General features: G+C 35.4%; 1 protein-coding gene and 1 long non-coding RNA gene across 5 annotated transcripts; both read right to left on the bottom strand.

Annotated features, from left to right (window-relative positions):
* Positions 1 to 3,907: 3,907 nt before the first annotated feature.
* On the bottom strand, positions 3,908 to 18,014 carry LOC141765349 (uncharacterized). Of its 4 annotated transcripts, none has more exons than XR_012593459.1 (5): positions 17,909 to 17,998; positions 10,837 to 11,330; positions 4,638 to 4,781; positions 4,432 to 4,484; positions 3,908 to 4,262 (listed from the first exon to the last, which is right to left on the bottom strand). XR_012593459.1 is itself a non-coding variant. In XM_074631411.1 (5 exons), the coding sequence occupies exons 1-5, from the start codon at positions 18,002 to 18,004 to the stop codon at positions 4,200 to 4,202; spliced, it is 717 nt and encodes a 238-aa protein (XP_074487512.1). In that variant the 5' UTR covers positions 18,005 to 18,014; the 3' UTR covers positions 3,908 to 4,199. The 4 variants fall into 4 exon arrangements, 2 of the variants coding, with proteins under 2 accessions (XP_074487512.1, XP_074487513.1); XR_012593458.1 differs by lacking the exons at positions 10,837 to 11,330; positions 17,909 to 17,998 and adding exons at positions 5,888 to 6,289; positions 6,428 to 6,488; XM_074631411.1 differs by lacking the exon at positions 10,837 to 11,330 and adding an exon at positions 17,410 to 17,814 and having other exon boundaries at positions 17,953 to 18,014.
* Positions 8,420 to 9,706, bottom strand: LOC141765348 (uncharacterized). Its single transcript, XR_012593457.1, has 3 exons — positions 9,285 to 9,706; positions 9,079 to 9,131; positions 8,420 to 8,906 (listed from the first exon to the last, which is right to left on the bottom strand). It is a non-coding gene; the product is annotated as an uncharacterized LOC141765348 (long non-coding RNA).
* Positions 18,015 to 19,744: the final 1,730 nt, after the last annotated feature.

Below are 19,744 nucleotides of genomic sequence, written 5' to 3'. Positions count from 1 at the left end.
AAATATATATATATTATGGCATATATATATCCAGGATTTCATTCAATATTCTCAAATTTCACATTATATATTTAATAATTTCCTGAACGGCATGCCATAATATATATATATATATATATAAATATACACACACATGCAAGCTATTAATACATATTTCTTATAATAATGTATTATAAAAGTACAGAGAAACAGTAACAGGATTAATACATTTTTTAATCACAATTAATGCTATGTAATGAGGCTAAAATAGGTTTTCCAGAAGAACCAGACCATCTGCACCATGTTATTGCTGCATCACCACCAGGCCTCCACCATGGTGTACTGCAGAATGTCGCGCGCGGACTAATTCATGCCTGTGTTGAGAGAGTGCGCGAGCCGGCTAGCTCTGCTACTAACAACGTCACTTGGTCACACCTGATGCTGATGAATGCGGGACCACCACCATCACCACACACCTGGACACACAGTCACCTGCTAGTTGGCCGAAAGAGAGGACGCAACTTGTTGTATTTGGAGAGCATGAGGTGGGAACGTTTGCTAAAGTCCTCGGAGAGCCCGTCAATAAAGCTGTCAGTTAGTTTAGAGACTGGAAATAACAAGGAAATGAACTTCAGGGTAAAATGACAATAATAGCGACCAACATGACCTCTGCATATTTGGAGGAACCGTTTTGTTGTTCGTGAACCTAAACGGGCCTCCTACCGACACATTTGACCCTCTCCTGTTCCTCCACTCTTGGATAAAGAGAGGACATCACTTCAGCATCATGGGTTACATCATCTTAACGGTAAGAGGATTTAACTTTTTACTAGACTACTGTGTTGGGTTATGTGGTGTGCGCCGTCATACCTTTTCAGATTGAAATGATGTTTTGTGGGTTGTTGCAATCTGCATGATACACTTGCTGCAAGTGATGGGCTGTTGCTGCTGTGTGTGAAAGTGTTGGACATAATGTCATCTATCTATCTATCTATCTATCTATCTATCTATCTATCTATCTATCTATCTATCTATCTATCTATCTATCTATCTATCCATTATCTTATCTTTCTATCTATCCATTATCTTATCTTATCTATCTTATCTTATCTTATCTTATCTTATCTTATCTTATCTTATCTTATCTTATCTTATCTTATCTGTTTGGGACATCACATACAGGTAATATCAATTAGAATCAAGCTCTTATCAAGTGGAGCCACTTGATAACTGGAAGATCACAATGTATTTCTGCAGACTGGTTAGAGATGCATCCTACCTGATATGGTCTAGTAAAAACAACCTCCTAGCTTCCATGTCTACTCAACCAGACTGACTACATTTGTACTTAGCCAAATCCCTGAGTAAGAAAAGAAAAGACCTTTATAGTGGTAATGAAGTAATATTTTTCACCGGGGTTTCCATGTTTAGGATAAGATAAACCTCCCACAGTGGGGAAATGTGCAGTGTTACAGCAGCAAAGGGCATTGTGCAATAACAAGAAGCATCATTTTTCAAAAAGCAAAATAGGCCTATAATAAATAATTTAACAGTAAAAAAGCTAAATATAATAAGTAGATAGACTGAATGATTGAATTCACATTATTGCACATAGAAAATATTGATATTGAAACGTTTATTTGATATTGCACATGAGTGACTTGTCAGTTTTGGTATGTACGGTCTACTGGTAGCAGTGTTGATTGTAGAGTGTGACAGCAGCAGGAAGGAAGGACCTGCGGTATCTCTCCTTCACACACCGCAGTTGAAGCAGCCTGTCACTGAAGGAGCTGTTTATATAGCCTGCATGAACATGTCGGAACATTGTAGTTTCACTACAGCAGACCCGTGTCAATAGCACCCGCCGTCGTCCCATGATAATTACAGAGCCTAGTGTTAGTCGGATTCTTTATACTGCGAATGTCTTTTTCTAAATCCTTATGAATTCTCCTTCAGATCTTTCTTTGACCTCGTGACGTTTTCCATCAAGGTCAAGGAAATGTGATTAGGAATAGACATTAGGACGTAATTTTTTGACATTTTGACTGCAGCCTCGGTCTCAAACAGTCATTTTCAACAGATTTCCCATTTTCATGCATTTTTTTTAAATCTGTTTGATTTAATACATTTAAAATACTATTTGAATATGTGTGTCAATTGTATATTTAAAGATGTGTTTAAACACAGGCAAATTAAACATACAGATACTGATTTATTTTATACACATGCCTAGATATTATTAATATTTGTCAGGTACGGTATGGATTGATAGCCTACAGAAATAATAGTGCTAAATGATAATATATGGGCTATAAAGGTCCAATGTCCTTTTTTTCTTACTCAGGGTGGGATTTGGCTAAGTAAACTAGTTGATGTTTAATACGATGCCACTGTCTCTGTAGATTATTCACTGCATAAGCACCTATGCCTATCTTTTTTTGTTTTTGTCTAGCTGTCAACATAATCTCACCATTTCTATTTCTTTTTTGAGACATTGAGTGTCCAAACCTGTTGATGAGGAGGTTCACAAGGTGCGACACCTGCTGGTCATTTTTGTAACTACTTTTCTCGTGCTTGCTGTTGGTTCTGTGCCATTTATCTTTCTAATTATTGAGAATAGATTTTACTGTCCTGAGGAAAACTTACTAAAGTGCTTTCATTTTCAAAATAGACATGATGCGTTATGGTCATTCAGCTGCAGATGAACAGGCAATACAATAAAACATGGTTATATTACTTTATATTCATCCATGCACCAACAGAAAATTTGAAAATGATTGAAAAACATTTCTATTGTCATTGTAGGTCATAAAACAAAATTGTGTGTGGCAACTCTTACTAAGAGCATAATAATATATTATTATACAATTATAATCTTCAATTATTAAAGATTAAAGGGCCTCATAGCCACTAATACAAGTAAGGTCTGTGATCGTAATGTAGCATTGTCTGTCTGTCTGTCTGTCTGTCTATGTTTTGTTATACTCCCTCTCTCTTTCTATATATATATATATATTTATATACTTATATATACTGTATATTGTGTTGACATTGGAGTATCAAGCTGAATTTTTTTTGCCCCAAATTAAAAAAAAACAAAATTAAAAAAATTACCTGTTTGTGGTTTCTGCCTTTGTCAATTTTAACGGTTAAAACGTATCTTGGTCGGACCGCTTATAATTTATGTAAAGTATAAATACATTAATCAGTATTATTATAGTAAATAAGTTAACAAATTGACGATATTGTCACATCCAACAGTCAAAGACAAAGGAGAGAACTGTATCCTGAATTTACATCCTTCGCTTGTATATAAAAGTTGGCTTTGTAATAATAAAATCAATTTTTTTAGATTATAAATTTGACTTTTTTTCTTGAATTTTCATCCTGCTATCAATTAAAGTTTTTACAATGTGATCATTTCTTGCATTCATTATATTAATCAGCATTTACATTTATGCAATAATATGTCACATGCGTAAATAAATGGAAATATCCTATATATATATTTATATATATATATATATATATAAATATATATATATATATATATATATTTATATATATATATATTTATATATATATATATAAATATATATATATTACTGCCTTTGATAATATTTTGTTTTTATTAGCGCACAGCTTATAAATGAGAATTCAGAAAGTGTATGGTTATAAAATGTAAAAAATGCAAGTAAATGCATCCTTTTTAAAAAATGTTGTATCATTGTTGTTCTACTACTTGTAAAGTCACTGCTGTTTTGTTTTTGCACCAATAAAAAAAAGAAAAAAAGTGATAATAATGACAAGTAAATAGGCAATTATAATTATAAATCATCAGAAAATATTTTATTCATTACATGTAAAACAATATAACAAATTATTTTACTTGATGCTAAGTCATCAAAAATAAAAACAAGATGTAAATCAGCTGGCACACTAGCATGGTGACAAAGTTATCATAAGAAAAGTACATTTTAAACAGATTGTGAAAGTGTATATACGTTAGATAGAGAAAGAAAAGAGACCATTGCTGTCTGGTAGATTATAAGCCTGATAACACAAATAATGCGCTCCGTTGCTTGAGCAGTGTGTCAAACCACAGGACGACAAACAAGAGGAAATGGCAACTTAAACTGTGGACTTGACTTTTTACTCATTCAATTCTATTTGGTTTCTGCTTGATTGAAGCAAATGTGCTGGTGCTGTCCATCCTCTGCCTAGTGGTGAGTTTGTCTGTCCTTCGCCCAGAACACAACTCGTGTGAAACACGCATCTTCATCCTGAGACAATTGATATTTGTTATTTAGGAGTATTATGCTCAACTGTTGTGCTGTTATATCTAAAGATTAGGGACTAGGACACATTAAAACAACTGCAAAGACGAAGAGATAGCTGCTAAATGTGTGAGATGCTGCTCAATAAAATTCTCAAATTCCTACTGTTCATTACCTGATCCCATCTTGTTTGTCCCCTGGTGTCAGAGAGAATTTGAGGTTCCTTATCTGCAAAAATGAATAAAGCATCATTACAAAATAGCTACTGCATCTCCGCAAATATAGTGATATAATGACAGCTTCCATAAATGATTAATTAATTGATTTAACATCATTTGTTTTGAAACAAAAGTAGGGAAAACAGCTGTGAAACAACCGTACCTGTTTTCTGACAGAAGTAAAAAAACAAAATAAAGGAGATGCAGGAGGAGAGAATAGTGAAGGCTGGAGTGAACATCATCAGCCAGGACACAACAAGCACAGGGTTTGAAATGCATCCACTGGAGTCAGGGCACGAGCTGGAATCTGGAACAAATACATATGTGCATTACATCTTTACATTTTTCTGTTGTACTCCCCGGTTTGGCTTTTTTTCTGCATTCAGTAAAACATTTAAAAAATATCACATCTGCATCACCACTATGATGTTTGAGTTGTAAACTGTTTGACATTCATCTTGTTCCTCGCTGATTGAGCTCAGACCCATCTTACAATTTAATTAAATATAAAAACTGTCAGTATTTGTTTATTTAAACATGGCTCATTGGTAATTGATTTTATGCCAGCAATTAGGTCTGAATGATTTTGAAAAAATATCTAATTACGATCATTTAGACTGAGATTGCCATATGATTTGTGATATTAGAGGGAATGATTATTTTTACATCATTATTCTAATTTTTGCTGAAAAAACATATTAAAATGATTATGGTGTAATTTTTGCAGGGATTTGTACCAAGCAAAGATCTTTTCATAAAACTATAGAATATGATGTGTAGCCCAGGAAATCTGTGCAATACCAGAATATTTCATTTGAAATTGTATTTGACATACATTTCACCGTTAACATATATTGTGCCTCCTCCGATTTGAACATTGCAGTGGGTCATATTGCGATTTTGATAAAATTTAAATTAACCTTTTCTTTTTACTAAAGATACACCATCAAATAACATAAAATATATATATATATATTTTTTTTACTTTGGGCACACTATTAATTAATACAACATTTCTGTTTTTTAATTAGCAATAGGCAACACAATTCTTTCATATGTGAAGCTGTTTTCTGTTTTCTCAAATGCATTTTTTCCGACGCATAAAAAGATCAATGTGGAAAATATTGCACTTTAAAAACAACTCACAACCCCGTTCAAATTAAATGAATTATGTATTTAATTTGAGATTAGTGACTTTATATATCTGGATTCAACTTCACAGCATATTAATCATAATATGTCTCTTTTCTTCATACAGCATGAGCAATTTTGTATGTTGGACTTAACATCATGATCACTCACAAACTTAAATGGAATAAAAAAGCACATTTTTGTACTATGTAGCAATCAGTGAAATGGTTAGATTCACTGCATACTGTAACGTAAAAATAGAAGTCAGACCAGCATACTTACTGAATAGGATCCTTATTGTGACGTTGCCATAGCTGTAAACATATCTGGAAGTAATCAATTCTTTAGCCTCTACTCTTTTCTGTACAGTTCCACAGTAGTAGAGGCCCTCATCAGACTCAGTGATGTTCATGATCAGCAGGTCATAGGATTCAGAAGAAAAGTTTCTCACAAATTGAAAACGAGGGAAAATCTTCAGATTAAAAATAGCGTCATTGTCCGTCGATTGGCGTATTACTTTAAGGACAAGAGAAGGCTGGTTCTCATGAGAGCAGTTCCTGTACCACACTATGCTAACTCCACTTGATAATTTACAGTCACAGTAGAGAGTGATGTTGTCTCCTGGTCTGACTGTCTCCTCCAACACTGATCCAGAAATTGAATCATGACTGCAGGATACAACTCCTGGAATACAAACACAATCATAAAGGCATATTGAAAGGTTCCTGCTCAACACAACAACAATGAGTATGTTCATGAATTATTATCAAAATGGAACCTATCAATTGTAATTAAATCATCCAAAATCATCAAAAGAATTACCAAAGAGAACAACCAGAAAAATGTATAGCCCGTCCATGTGTGATGAGGGCATGAGAGATAAAAGACAGCGAAACAGGTCTTACTAACGGATATCATGCCCCGCGCAGACGTTTCCGTCAAAGAAAGTTGGGTGGTGATTGGCCAGTCAAGTGGAACGTTTTCTTCTGTGGTTGTACGGTGTGAAGATATGTGCTATTCTGATGTTGCCTCTGTGAACTCTTGAGGTGATATTGGTAGTTTCCATCAGCATGCTTGCAGTAGTGCCTTTGTAGAATGTACAGAATATATTTGGTCAAGGTTTTAATAGAAGGGTTTCTTGTACACAAACATTACTGGGTGTGTGCGCATTTAGGGCGCAGGACCACTTTGACAGCCATAGTAATCAACGTAGATTTCGTGTTTTGTACATTCTTGTTGACTATACTAGACCCCTGCAGTGTCCGACCACCAGATACCATGATCATATGAAGTATTAGTCTGAGATTTGTTTATTATCATCACCTGTTATGAAATGGGTAACGTTAGATCAGACATGTGATTTGACTTGGGGGACCACTGTCTGTTTGGTTGACACTCCGGTCGGAGTTGAAGTTACGTGAGTCCCTCTTGATGGACGCCACCAGTGACTTTTTCCTTAGCAATTCCTCAACAGGTATAACGTTAATATAAAACTGGAGACTTGGATTTTGGTCTTGTTGTTAACACAACCAGTCACACAGCAGCTCTTTGTATGTCGGGCAGATGAACATCAACATCAGACACCTGAAGGCTCTCTATTTAATAGCATGTTGCTGATTGCTAGCTAACGTTAGTGGTTAGCCATCAGTCGGAAACGTAACGCTCAAAGTCAAAACAATATTGTAGATAGTTTTTTCAGATTCAAATTTAAACAAATGTTAACTAATGTTATCTTCCACAGCTGCTTGTAGTTGTGACCGTGGGGAAGGAGAAGCAGCTGTCCTGGTAGACTATCAGACGTAGTCGCGTAACGTTACAGCAATTTAGAGCAGTGACAAAGTGTTGCATCACTTTTAAGTTTTAAGGCATAGTCGCTAAATATTTATAAATATTTCCTTAGAGTGTGGGTCGATCACCCCGTTGTTGATCAATTCATTTTTATCGATCTTTGGAGCATGACACCTCGCCATGACCACCCGCTGCTTTGCTAGCGCTGTGTGACTACAATGCTTTTGCCCATCAGTAATGTAGCATTGTCTGTCTGTCTGTCTGTCTGTCTGTCTGTCTATGTTTTGTTATACTCCCTCTCTCTCTCTCTATATATATATATATATATTTATATACTTATACTGTATATTGTGTTGACATTGGAGTATCAAGCTGAATTTTTTTTGCCCCAAATTAAAAAAAAAAAAAATTAAAAAAATGACCTGTTTGTGGTTTCTGCCTTTGTCAATTTTAACGGTTAAAACGTATCTTGGTCGGACCGCTTATAATTTATGTAAAGTATAAATACATTAATCAGTATTATTATAGTAAATAAGTTAACAAATTGACGATATTGTCACATCCAACAGTCAAAGACAAAGGAGAGAACTGTATCCTGAATTTACATCCTTCGCTTGTATATAAAAGTTGGCTTTGTAATAATAAAATCAATTTTTTTAGATTATAAATTTGACTTTTTTTCTGGAATTTTCATCCTGCTATCAATTAAAATTTTTACAATGTGATCATTTCTTACATTCATTATATTAATCAGCATTTACATTTATGCAATAATATGTCACATGCGTAAATAAATGGAAATATCCTATATATATATATAAATATATATATATTACTGCCTTTGATAATATTTTGTTTTTATTAGCGCACAGCTTATAAATGAGAATTCAGAAAGTGCATGGTTATAAAATGTAAAAAATGCAAGTAAATGCATCCTTTTTAAAAAATGTTGTATCATTGTTGTTCTACTACTTGTAAAGTCATTGCTGTTTTGTTTTTGCACCAATAAAAAAAAGAAAAAAAGTGATAATAATGACAAGTAAATAGGCAATTATAATTATAAATCGTCAGAAAATATTTTATTCATTACATGTAAAACAATATAACAAATTATTTTACTTGATGTTAAGTCATCAAAAATAAAAACAAGATGTAAATCAGCTGGCACACTAGCATGGTGACAAAGTTATCATAAGAAAAGTACATTTTAAACAGACTTTGAAAGTGTATATATGTTAGATAGAAAAAAAAAAGAGACCATTGCTGTCTGGTTGATTATAAGCCTGATAACACAAATAATGCGCTCCGTTGCTTGAGCAGTGTCTCAAACCACAGGACAACAAACAAGAGGAAATGACAACTTAAACTGTGGACTTGACTTTTTACTCATTCAATTCTATTTGGTTTCTGCTTGAATGAAGCAAATGTGCTGGTGCTGTCCATCCTCTGCCTAGTGGTGAGTTTGTCTGTCCTTCGCCCAGTACACAACTTGTGTGAAACACGCATCTTCATCCTGAGAGACAATTTGACATTTGTTATTTAGGAGTATTATGCTCAACTGTTGTGCTGTTATATCTAAAGATTAGGGACTAGGACACATTAAAACAACTGCAAAGACGAAGAGATAGCTGCTAAATGCGTGAGATGCTGCTCAATAAAATTCTCAAATTCCTACTGTTCATTACCTGATCCCATCTTGTTTGTCCCCTGGTGTCAGAGAGAATTTGAGGTTCCTTATCTGCAAAAATGAATAAAGCATCATTAAAACATAGCTACTGCATCTCTGCAAATGCAGTGATATAATGACAGCTTCCATAAATGATTAATTAATTGATTTAACATAATTTGTTTTGAAACAAAAGTAGGGAAAACAGCTGTGAAACAACCGTACCTGTTTTCTGACAGAAGTAAAAAAACAAAATAAAGGAGATGAAGGAGGAGAGAAGAGAGAACACCATCAGCGAGGACACAACAAGCTCAGGGTTTGAAATGCATCCACTGGAGTCAGGGCACCAGCTGGAATCTGGAACAAATACATATGTGCATTACATCTTTACTTTTCTCTCTTTTTCTCCCCGGTTTGGCTTTTTTTTCTGCATTCAGTAAAACATTTAAAAAATATCACATCTGCATCATCACTATGATGTTTGAGTTGTAAACTGTTTGACATTCATCTTGTTCCTCGCTGACTGAGCTCAGACCCATCTTACAATTTTTACACACATTTCACCTCTAACATATATTGTGCCTCCTGTGATTTGAACATTGCAGTAGGCCATATTGCGATTTCGATCAAATTTCAATTAACTGTGCAGTTTTTTTTACTATTTTTTTTTATAGTTGTGCCGATTAGCTTCATTAAACTCTGATCTCACCACAGTACCAACATGCCAACATGTTTGTTTTTCATTTTCCTGAACAAAGATCTATGCGTATGTGGGTATAAGTGTAAAGTTGTTCCATGATCCCAGGAACCCCAAGAATAAAAATGCTTTTGGATTTAGATTAATTTCAGTGGAGTTCGTGGATAACTCATGTTTTCATTGAGAGAAAAAAAATGATACTGCTTTGACATTACTGTTTGTTCTGCCAAGACCCATGCTCAGTGTTGACCCTGCCTGGTTGGTAGACTTATTTCAACTTTGGCCCCATTTCAGAATTTAAAGAAATATCCATTCTGATTTGAATAATGTTTCTGGTTTATCAGATTTTCAGATCAGTGTGCAACCTTTGACCTTGTTTGAGCCTCAGATTTCAAATGTAAAATTATCCCAAAACTCACTATGTGTAAAAATACATATGGAAAATCTTGGGTGCACATTTAAGGATGACTTACAACACTTCAGATGCATGCAGTCTCAGATTTGGGAAGAATTATTTGTATAAACCATTATACACTTTTTCACTCTAGATTGGCAGTTGTTGACACACATCTTATTATTTTATGTGCACTGTTGTGTGGTAGACTTTATGAAGGTTCGCCCTTTTGATCATTAATATAAGTGCACAATATCTGGGCACATTTTACTACTGTACGATACGGCAGGGCGATATGGAGAAAATCAAATATCACCATATTTTTTACCAAATACCTAGATATTGATATTGCAACAATATTGTAGGGTGCTTTTACAAATTATTTACACGATGATATTTTTGATAGATAATGATCAGTAATGTGGATATATTGACTAAGTGGGTAAAGGCAAACAGCTAGAACAGTCTGGTAAGTTAAGAAAATTACATAACTTTACTGTAATGCAGCCTTTAAAACCAGGAAAAGACAACACATATCACAATATCCAAAATCTAGGACTATTTCTAGTCTCATATCACAATATTGATATATTGCCCAACCCTACTGTATGATCATTTATGGAAATTATTTCATTTACTGCAGTCACACTGATCTTGCAGGCACAAAGTCAGACCAGCATACTTACTGAATTGGATCCTTGTTGTGACGTTGCCATAGTTGTAAACATCTGCGGGAGAAATGCATTTTTTAACCTCCCCTCTTGGCTTTTCAGTTCCACAGTAGTAGAGGCCCTCATCAGACTCAGTGATGTTCATGATCAGCAGGTCATAGGATTCAGAAGAAGAGTTGCTCACAAATTGGAAACGAGGGAGAATCTTCAGATTATAATAAGATTCGTTGACCGCCGATGAACCGCGTATTACTCTAAGGACAAGAGAAGGCTGGTTCTCATGAGAGCAGTTCCTGTACCACACTATGTATACTCCAGTTGATGATTTACAGTCACAGTAGAGAGTGATGTTGTCTCCTCGTCTGACTGTCTCCTCCAACACTGATCCAGAAATTGAATCATGACTGCAGGATATAACTCCTGGAATACACACACAATCGTAAAAGCAGATTAAAATGTGCCCAATGTTACTTTTATGTGTATGTGTTTATGAATTATCAAAATGGAACCTATCAATTGTAATTTAAATCATCCAAAATCATCAAAAGAATTACCAAAGAGAACAACTAGAAAAATGTGCAGCCCGTCCATGTGTGATGATGGCATGAGAGATAAAAGACAACGAAACAGGTCTTACTAACGGATATCATGCCCCGCGCAGACGTTTCCGTCAAAGAAAGTATACGTTGTGATTGGCCAGTCAGGTGGAACATTTTCTTCTGTGGTTGTTTGGTGTAAAGATATGTGCTATTCTGATGTTGCCTCTGTGAACTCTTGAGGTGATAATGGTAGTTTCCATCAGCATACTTGCAGTAGTGCCTTTGTATTTGGTCAGGGTTTTAATAGAAGGGTTTCTTATATACAAACATTACTGGGGGCAAAAACGCTTCGGCAGCCGTTGTAATCAACGTAGATTCCGCGTTGTTTGTACGTTCTTGTTGACTATACTAGACCCCTGCAGTGTCCGACCACCAGATACCATGATCATATGACGTATTAGTATGAGATTTGTTTATTATTATCACCTGTTATGAAATGGGTAACGTTAGATCAGACATGTGATTTGACTTGGGGGACCAGTGTCTGTTTGGTTGACACTCCGGTTGGAGTTGAAGTTACGTGATTCCTCAACAGGTATAACGTTAATATCAAACTGGAGACTTGGATTTTGGTCTTGTTGTTAAGCACAACCAGTCACACAGCAGCTCTTTGTATGTCGGGCAGGTGAACATCAACATCAGACACCTGACGGCTCTCTATTTAATAGCATGTTGCTGGTTGCTAGCTAACGTTGGAATCAGTTGGATCAGCCTCAGTCGGAAACGTAACGCTCAAAGTCAAAACAATATTGCAGATATGTCCGATTGAAATTTAAACAAAAGTTAACTAATGTTAGCTTCCACGGCTGCTTGTAGTTGTGACTGTGTGGGAGGAGAAGCAGCTGTCCTGGTAGACTATCAGACGTAGTCGCGTAACATTACAGCAATTTAGAGCAGTAACAAAGTCTTGCATCACTTTTAAGTTTTAAGGCATAGTCGCTAAATATTTATAAATATTTCCTTAGAGTGTGGGTCGATCACCCCGTTGTTGATCAATTCATTTTTATCGATCTTTGGAGCATGACACCTCGCCATGACCACCCGCTGCTTTGCTAGCGCTGTGTGACTAGAATGCTTTTGCCCATCAGGCCTGGATCCATGATCTCCTTCTGTTTTTAGCAAAGACGTGATCCCCTCGGAATATTAAACATAATCGATCCATCTTTTCTGTGGTTGGTGTAGTTTACTGCACAGCAACTCCTTGTCCTCTCTGCTTTGCAGCTTGGCTCTGCTAGACATGCCGTGCTTTCTACCCCCTAGTTGCACAAGCATCTCTGTGATGACGTTGCACAGAAACCCGTCTATAGACATGGGGATTCTGATGCATATGCAGCAGAAGGAGACAACTCTCCAATTTGGCAACGGTATGGCATAAAGCATGAGAGGCATCTTTTTTGCACTATCTCCGTTGCATAGATTTAACAATTATTTTCATACAGTCATACACTAATTGGGATTCATGTTGATAAATATGAGTGGATAGTGATAATTTTCTTTCGGTTTATTTTTTATTTATTTATTTCGAACATGTAAAAAAACAAAACAAGAATAACAGTAAACTTTCAGTAAACAAATTCTCATAAACAACACAAATAATGAACATAAATAAATACTGCATGTCCGAAAAGGAGGAGGAAGAAGTATAGCCTACATACAGTATATGGTCCTACTCCTTTTCCATAACTCAAACGATGAACTCAATATTTGTCATATAAACTTTTGTGACCGGTAGCCTATATCTCTTTTTTTAATTTCAATTCCAACATTGGTAATGAAGTAATATTTTTCACCAGGTTTTCCATGTTTAAGATAAGATAAACCTCCCACAGTGGGGAAATGTGCAGTGTTACAGCAGCAAAGGGCATTGTGCAATAACAAGAAGCATCAGTTTAAAGAAGCAAAATAGGCCTATAATAAATAATTTAACAGTAAAAAAGCTAAATATAATAAGTAGATAGACTGAATGGTTGAATTCACATTATTGCACATAGAAAATATTGATATTGAAACGTTTATTTGATATTGCACATGGGTGAATTGTCAGTTTTGGTATGTACGGTCTACTGGTAGCAGTGTTGATTGTAGAGTGTGACAGCAGCAGGAAGGAAGGACCTGCGGTATCTCTCCTTCACACACCACAGTTGAAGCAGCCTATCACTGAAGGAGCTGTTTATATAGCCTGCATGAACATGTCGGAACATTGTAGTTTCACCACAGCAGACCCGTGTCAATAGCACCCGCCGTCGTAGCATCATAATTACGGAGCCTAGTGTTAGTCGGATTCTTTATACTGCGAATGTCTTTTTCTAAATCCTTCTGAATTCTCCTTCAGATCTTTCTTTGACCTCGTGACGTTTTCCATCAAGGTCAAGGAAAAGTGGTTAGGAATAGACATTAGGACGTAATTTTTTGACATTTGGACTGCAGCCTCGGTCTCAAACAGTCATTTTCAACAGATTTCCCATTTTCATGTATTTTTTTAAAATCTGTTTGATTTAATACATTTAAAATACTGTTTGAATATGTGTGTAAATTGTATATTTAAATATGTGTTTAAACACAGGCAAATTAAACATAGATACTGATTTATTTTATACACATACCTAGATATTATTAATATTTGTCAGGTAAGGTATGGATTGATAGCCTACAGAAATAATAGTGCTAAATGATAATATATGAGCTTATAAGGTCCAATGTTCTTTTTTTCTTACTCAGGGTGGGATTTGGCTAAGTAAACTAGTTGATGTTTAATACGATGCCACTGTCTCTGTAGATTATTCACTGCATAAGCACCTATGCCTATCTTTTTTTGTTTTTGTCTAGCTGTCAACATAATCTCACCATTTCTATTTCTTTTTTGAGACATTGAGTGTCCAAACCTGTTGATGAGGAGGTTCACAAGGTGCGACACCTGCTGGTCATTTTTGTAACTACTTTTCTCGTGCTTGCTGTTGGTTCTGTGCCATTTATCTTTCTAATTATTGAGAATAGACTTTACTGTCCTGAGGAAAACTTACTAAAGTGCTTTCATTTTCAAAATAGACATGATGCGTTATGGTCATTCAGCTGTAGATGAACAGGCAATACAATAAAACATGGTTATATTGCTTTATATTCATCCAACAGAACATTTTAAAATTATATGAAAAACATTTTTCTTGTCATTGTAGGTCATAAAACAAAGTGTGTGTGGCAACTCTCAGTAAGAGCATAATAATAGATTATTATTCAATTATAATCTTCAATTATTAAAGATTAAAGGGCCTCATAGCCACTAATACAAGTAAGGTCTGTGATCGTAATGTAGCATTGTCTGTCTGTCTGTCTGTCTATGTTTTGCAATACAATATATATATATATATATATATATACTGTATATTGTGTTGACATTTGCCCCAAATTTAAAAAAACAAAACAAAAAATTACCTGTTTGTGGTTGTAATTTATGTCAAGTATTAATACATTAATCAGTATTATTATAGTAATTAAGTTAAGAAATTGACGATATTGTGCACATCCAACAGTAAAAGACAAAGGAGAGAACTGTATCTTGAATTTACCTCCTTCGCTTGTATATAAAAGTTGGCTTTGTAATAATAACATCTATTTTTTTAGATTATAAATTTGACTTTTTTCTGGAATTTTCATCCTGCTATCAATTAAAGTTTGTTTTTTTACAATGTGATCATTTCTTACATTCATTATTTTAATCAGTATTTACATTTGCATATGCAATGATATGTCACATGCATAAATAAATGGAAATACGCTCTATATATATATATATATATATATATATAGAGCGTATTTCGTATGTATATATTATTGCCTTTGATTATATTTTGGTTTTATTAGCGCACAGCTTATAAATGAGAATTCAGCAAGTGCATGGTTTTAAAATATAAAATATGCAAGTTAATGCATCCTTTTTTTAAAATATTGTATCATTGTTGTTCTACTACTTGTAAAGTCACTGCTGTTTTGTTTTTGCTCCAATAAAAAAAGAAGAAAAAGTAATAATAATGACGAGTAAATAGGCAATTATAATTATAAATCGTCAGAAAATATTTTATTCATTACATGTAAAACAATATAACTAATCCTTATACTTGATGTTAAGTAATCAAAAATAAAAACAAGATGTAAATCAGCTGGCACACTAGCATGGTGATAAAGTTACCATAAAAAAGTAAATTTTAAACAGATTGTGAAAGTGTATATATGTTAGATAGAGAAAGAAAAGAGACCATTGCTGTCTGGTAGATTATAAGCCTGATAACACAAATAATGCGCTCTGTTGCTTGAGCAGTGTCTCAAACCACAGGACAACAAACAAGAGGAAATGGCAACGTAAACTGTGGACTTGACTTTTTACTCTTTCAATTCTATTTGGTTTCTGCTTGAATGAAGCAAATGTGCTGGTGCTGTCCATCCTCTGCCTAGTGGTGAGTTTGTCTGTCCTTCGCCCAGAACACAACTCGTGTGAAACACGCATCTTCATCCTGAGACAATTGATATTTGTTATTTAGGAGTATTATGCTCAACTGTTGTGCTGTTATATCTAAAGATTAGGGACTAGGACACATTAAAACAACTGCAAAGACGAAGAGATAGCTGCTAAATGTGTCAGATGCTGCTCAATAAAATTCTCAAATTCCTACTGTTCATTACCTGATCCCATCTTGTTTGTCCCCTGGTGTCAGAGAGAATTTGAGGTTCCTTATCTGCAAAAATGAATAAAGCATCATTACAAAATAGCTACTGCATCTCCGCAAATATAGTGATATAATGACAGCTTCCATAAATGTTTAATTAATTGATTTAACATAATTTGTTTTGAAACAAAAGTAGGGAAAACAGCTGTGAAACAACCGTACCTGTTTTCTGACAGAAGTAAAAAAACAAAATAAAGGAGATGAAGGAGGAGAGAAGAGAGAACACCATCAGCGAGGACACAACAAGCTCAGGGTTTGAAATGCATCCACTGGAGTCAGGGCACCAGCTGGAATCTGGAACAAATACATATGTGCATTACATCTTTACTTTTTTCTCTTTTTCTCCCCGGTTTGGCTTTTTTTCTGCATTCAGTAAAACATTTAAAAAATATCACATCTGCATCACCACTATGATGTTTGAGTTGTAAACTGTTTGACATTCATCTTGTTCCTCGCTGATTGAGCTCAGACCCATCTTACAATTTAATTCAATATAAAAATTGTCAGTATTTGTTTATTTAAACATGGCTCATTGGTGATTGATTTTATGCCAGCAATTAGGTCTGAATGATTTTGAAAAAATATCTAATTACGATTATTTAGACTGAGATTGCCATATGATTTGTGATATTAGAGGGAATGATTATTTTTGCATCGTTATTCTCATTTTTGCTTAAAACATATTAAAATGATTATGGTGTAATTTTTGCAGGGATCTGTACCAAGCAAAGATGTTTTCTTAAGTCTGTAGAATATGATGTGTAGACCGGGAAATCTCTCTCTATTGATCATTAATATAAGTGCACAATATCTGGGCACATTTTCCTACTGTATGATACGGCAGGGCGATATGGAGAAAATCAAATATCACCATATTTTTGAACAAATACTTCGATATCGATATTGCAGCAATATTGTAGGGTTGATTATTGGTGCTTTTACAAATTATTTACGCAATGAGATTTTTGATAGATAATGATCAGTAATGTTGATATAATGACTAAGTGGGTAAAGGCAAACAGCTAGAACAGTCTGATAAGTTCAGAAAATTACATCACTTTACTGTAATACAGCCTTTAAAACCAGGAAAAGACAACACATATCACGATATTTCGATATCCAAAATCTAGGACGATATCGAGTCTCATAATACGATATTGATATTATATTGATATATTGCCCAGCCCTACTGTATGATGATTTAGTCAAATTATTACATTTACTGCAGTCACACCGATCTTGCAGGCACAAAGTCAGACCAGCATACTTACCGAATAGGATCCTTGTTGTGACGTTGCCATATCTGTAATCATTACCGGAAAAAATAAATTCTTTATCCTCCACTCTTGGCTGTTCAGTTCCACAGTAGTAGAGGCCCTCATCAGACTCAGTGATGTTCATGATCAGCAGGTCATAAGATTCAGAAGAAGAGTTTCTCATAAACTGAAAACGAGGGAGAATCTTCAGAAGATTATTACCGTCGTTGACCACCGATGAACGGCGTTTTACTTTAAGGACAAGAGAAGGCTGGTTCTCATGAGAGCAGTTCCTGTACCACACTATGCTAACTCCACTTGATGATTTACAGTCACAGTAGAGAGTGATGTTGTCTCCTGGTCTGACTGTCGGCTCCAACACTGATCCAGAAATTGAATCATGACTGCAGGATACAACTCCTGTAATACAAACACAATCGTAAAGGCATATTGAAAGGTTCCTGCTCAACACAACAACAATGAGTATGTTTATAAATTATTATCAAAATGGAACCTATCAATTGTAATTAAATCATCCAAAATCATCAAAAGAATTACCAAAGAGAACAACCAGAAAAATGTGCAGCCCGTCCATGTGTGATGAGGGCATGAGAGATAAAAGACAGCGAAACAGGTCTTACTAACGGATATCATGCCCCGCGCAGACGTTTCCGTCAAAGAAAGTTGGGTGGTGATTGGCCAGTCAGGTGGAACATTTTCTTCTGTGGTTGTTTGGTGTATATGTGCTATTCTGATGTTGCCTCTGTGAACTCTTGAGGTGATAATGGTATTTTCCATCAGCATACTTGCAGTAGTGCCTTTGTATTTGGTCAGGGTTTTAATAGAAGGGTTTCTTATATACAAACATTACTCGGCTTTGGCAGCCGTTGTAATCAACATAGATTCCGCGTTGTTTGTACGTTCTTGTTGACTATACTAGACCCCTGCAGTGTCCGACCACCAGATACCATTATCATATGACGTATTAGTATGAGATTTGTTTATTATTATCACCTGTTATGAAATGGGTAACGTTAGATCAGACATGTGATTTGACTTGGGGGACCAGTGTCTGTTTGGTTGACAGTCCGGTCGGAGTTGAAGTTACGTGAGTCCCTCTTGATGGACGCCGCCAGCGACTTTTTCCTTAGCGATTCCTCAACAGGTATAACGTTAATATAAAACTGGAGATTTGGATTTTGGTCTTGTTGTTAGCACAACCAGTCACACAGCAGCTCTTTGAATGTCGGGCAGGTGAACATCAACATCAGACCCCTGAAGACTCTCTATTTAATAGCATGTTGCTGGTTGCTAGCTAACGTAAGTGGTTAGCCATAAGTCGGAAACGTAACGCGCAAAGTCAAAACAATATTGCAGATATGTCCGATTAAAATTTAAACGAACGTTAATAATGTTAGCTTCCACGGCTGCTTGTAGTTGTGACCGTGGGGAAGGAGAAGCAGCTGTCCTGGTAGACTATCAGACGTAGTCGCGTAACGTTACAGCAATTTAGAGCAGTAACAAAGTCTTGCATCACTTTTAAGTTTTAAGGCATAGTCGCTAAATATTTATAAATATTTCCTTAGAGTGTGGGTCGATCACCCCGTTGTTGATCAATTCATTTTAATCAATCTTTGGAGCATGACACCTCGCCATGACCACCCGCTGCTTTGCTAGCGCTGTGTGACTACAATGCTTTTGCCCATCAGGCCTGGATCCATCATCTCCTTCTGTTTTTAGCAAAGACGTGATCCCCTCGGAATATTAAACATAATCGATCCATCTTTTCTGTGGTTGGTGTAGTTTATTGCACAGCAACTCCTTGTCCTCTCTGCTTTGCAGCTTGGCTCTGCTAGACATGCCGTGCTTTCTACCCCCTAGTTGCACAAGCATCTCTGTGATGACGTTGCACAGAAACCCGTCTATAGACATGGGGATTCTGATGCATATGCAGCAGAAGGAGACAACTCTCCAATTTGGCAACAGTATGGCATAAAGCATGAGAGGCATCTTTTTTGCACTATCTCCGTTGCATAGATTTAATAATTATTTGCATACAGTCATACACTAATTGGGATTCAGGTTGATAAATATGAGTGGATAGTGATAATCTTGTTTCGGTTTATTTGTATTTATTTATTTCGAACATGTAAAAAAACAAAACAAGAATAACAGTAAACTTTCAATAAACAAATTCTCATAAACAACACAAATAATGAACATAAATAAATACTGCATGTCCGAAAAGGAGGAAGAAGTATAGCCTACATATATGGTCCTACTCCTTTTCCATAACTCAAACGATGAACTCAATATTTATCATATAAACTTTTGTGACCGGTAGCCTATA

Source organism: Sebastes fasciatus, chromosome 3 (assembly GCF_043250625.1).
Source record: "Sebastes fasciatus isolate fSebFas1 chromosome 3, fSebFas1.pri, whole genome shotgun sequence".
Lineage (NCBI taxonomy): Eukaryota > Metazoa > Chordata > Actinopteri > Perciformes > Sebastidae > Sebastes > Sebastes fasciatus.
The sequence above is the reverse complement of the archived record's forward strand: the minus strand, read 5'-3'. Positions and strand labels throughout refer to the sequence as shown.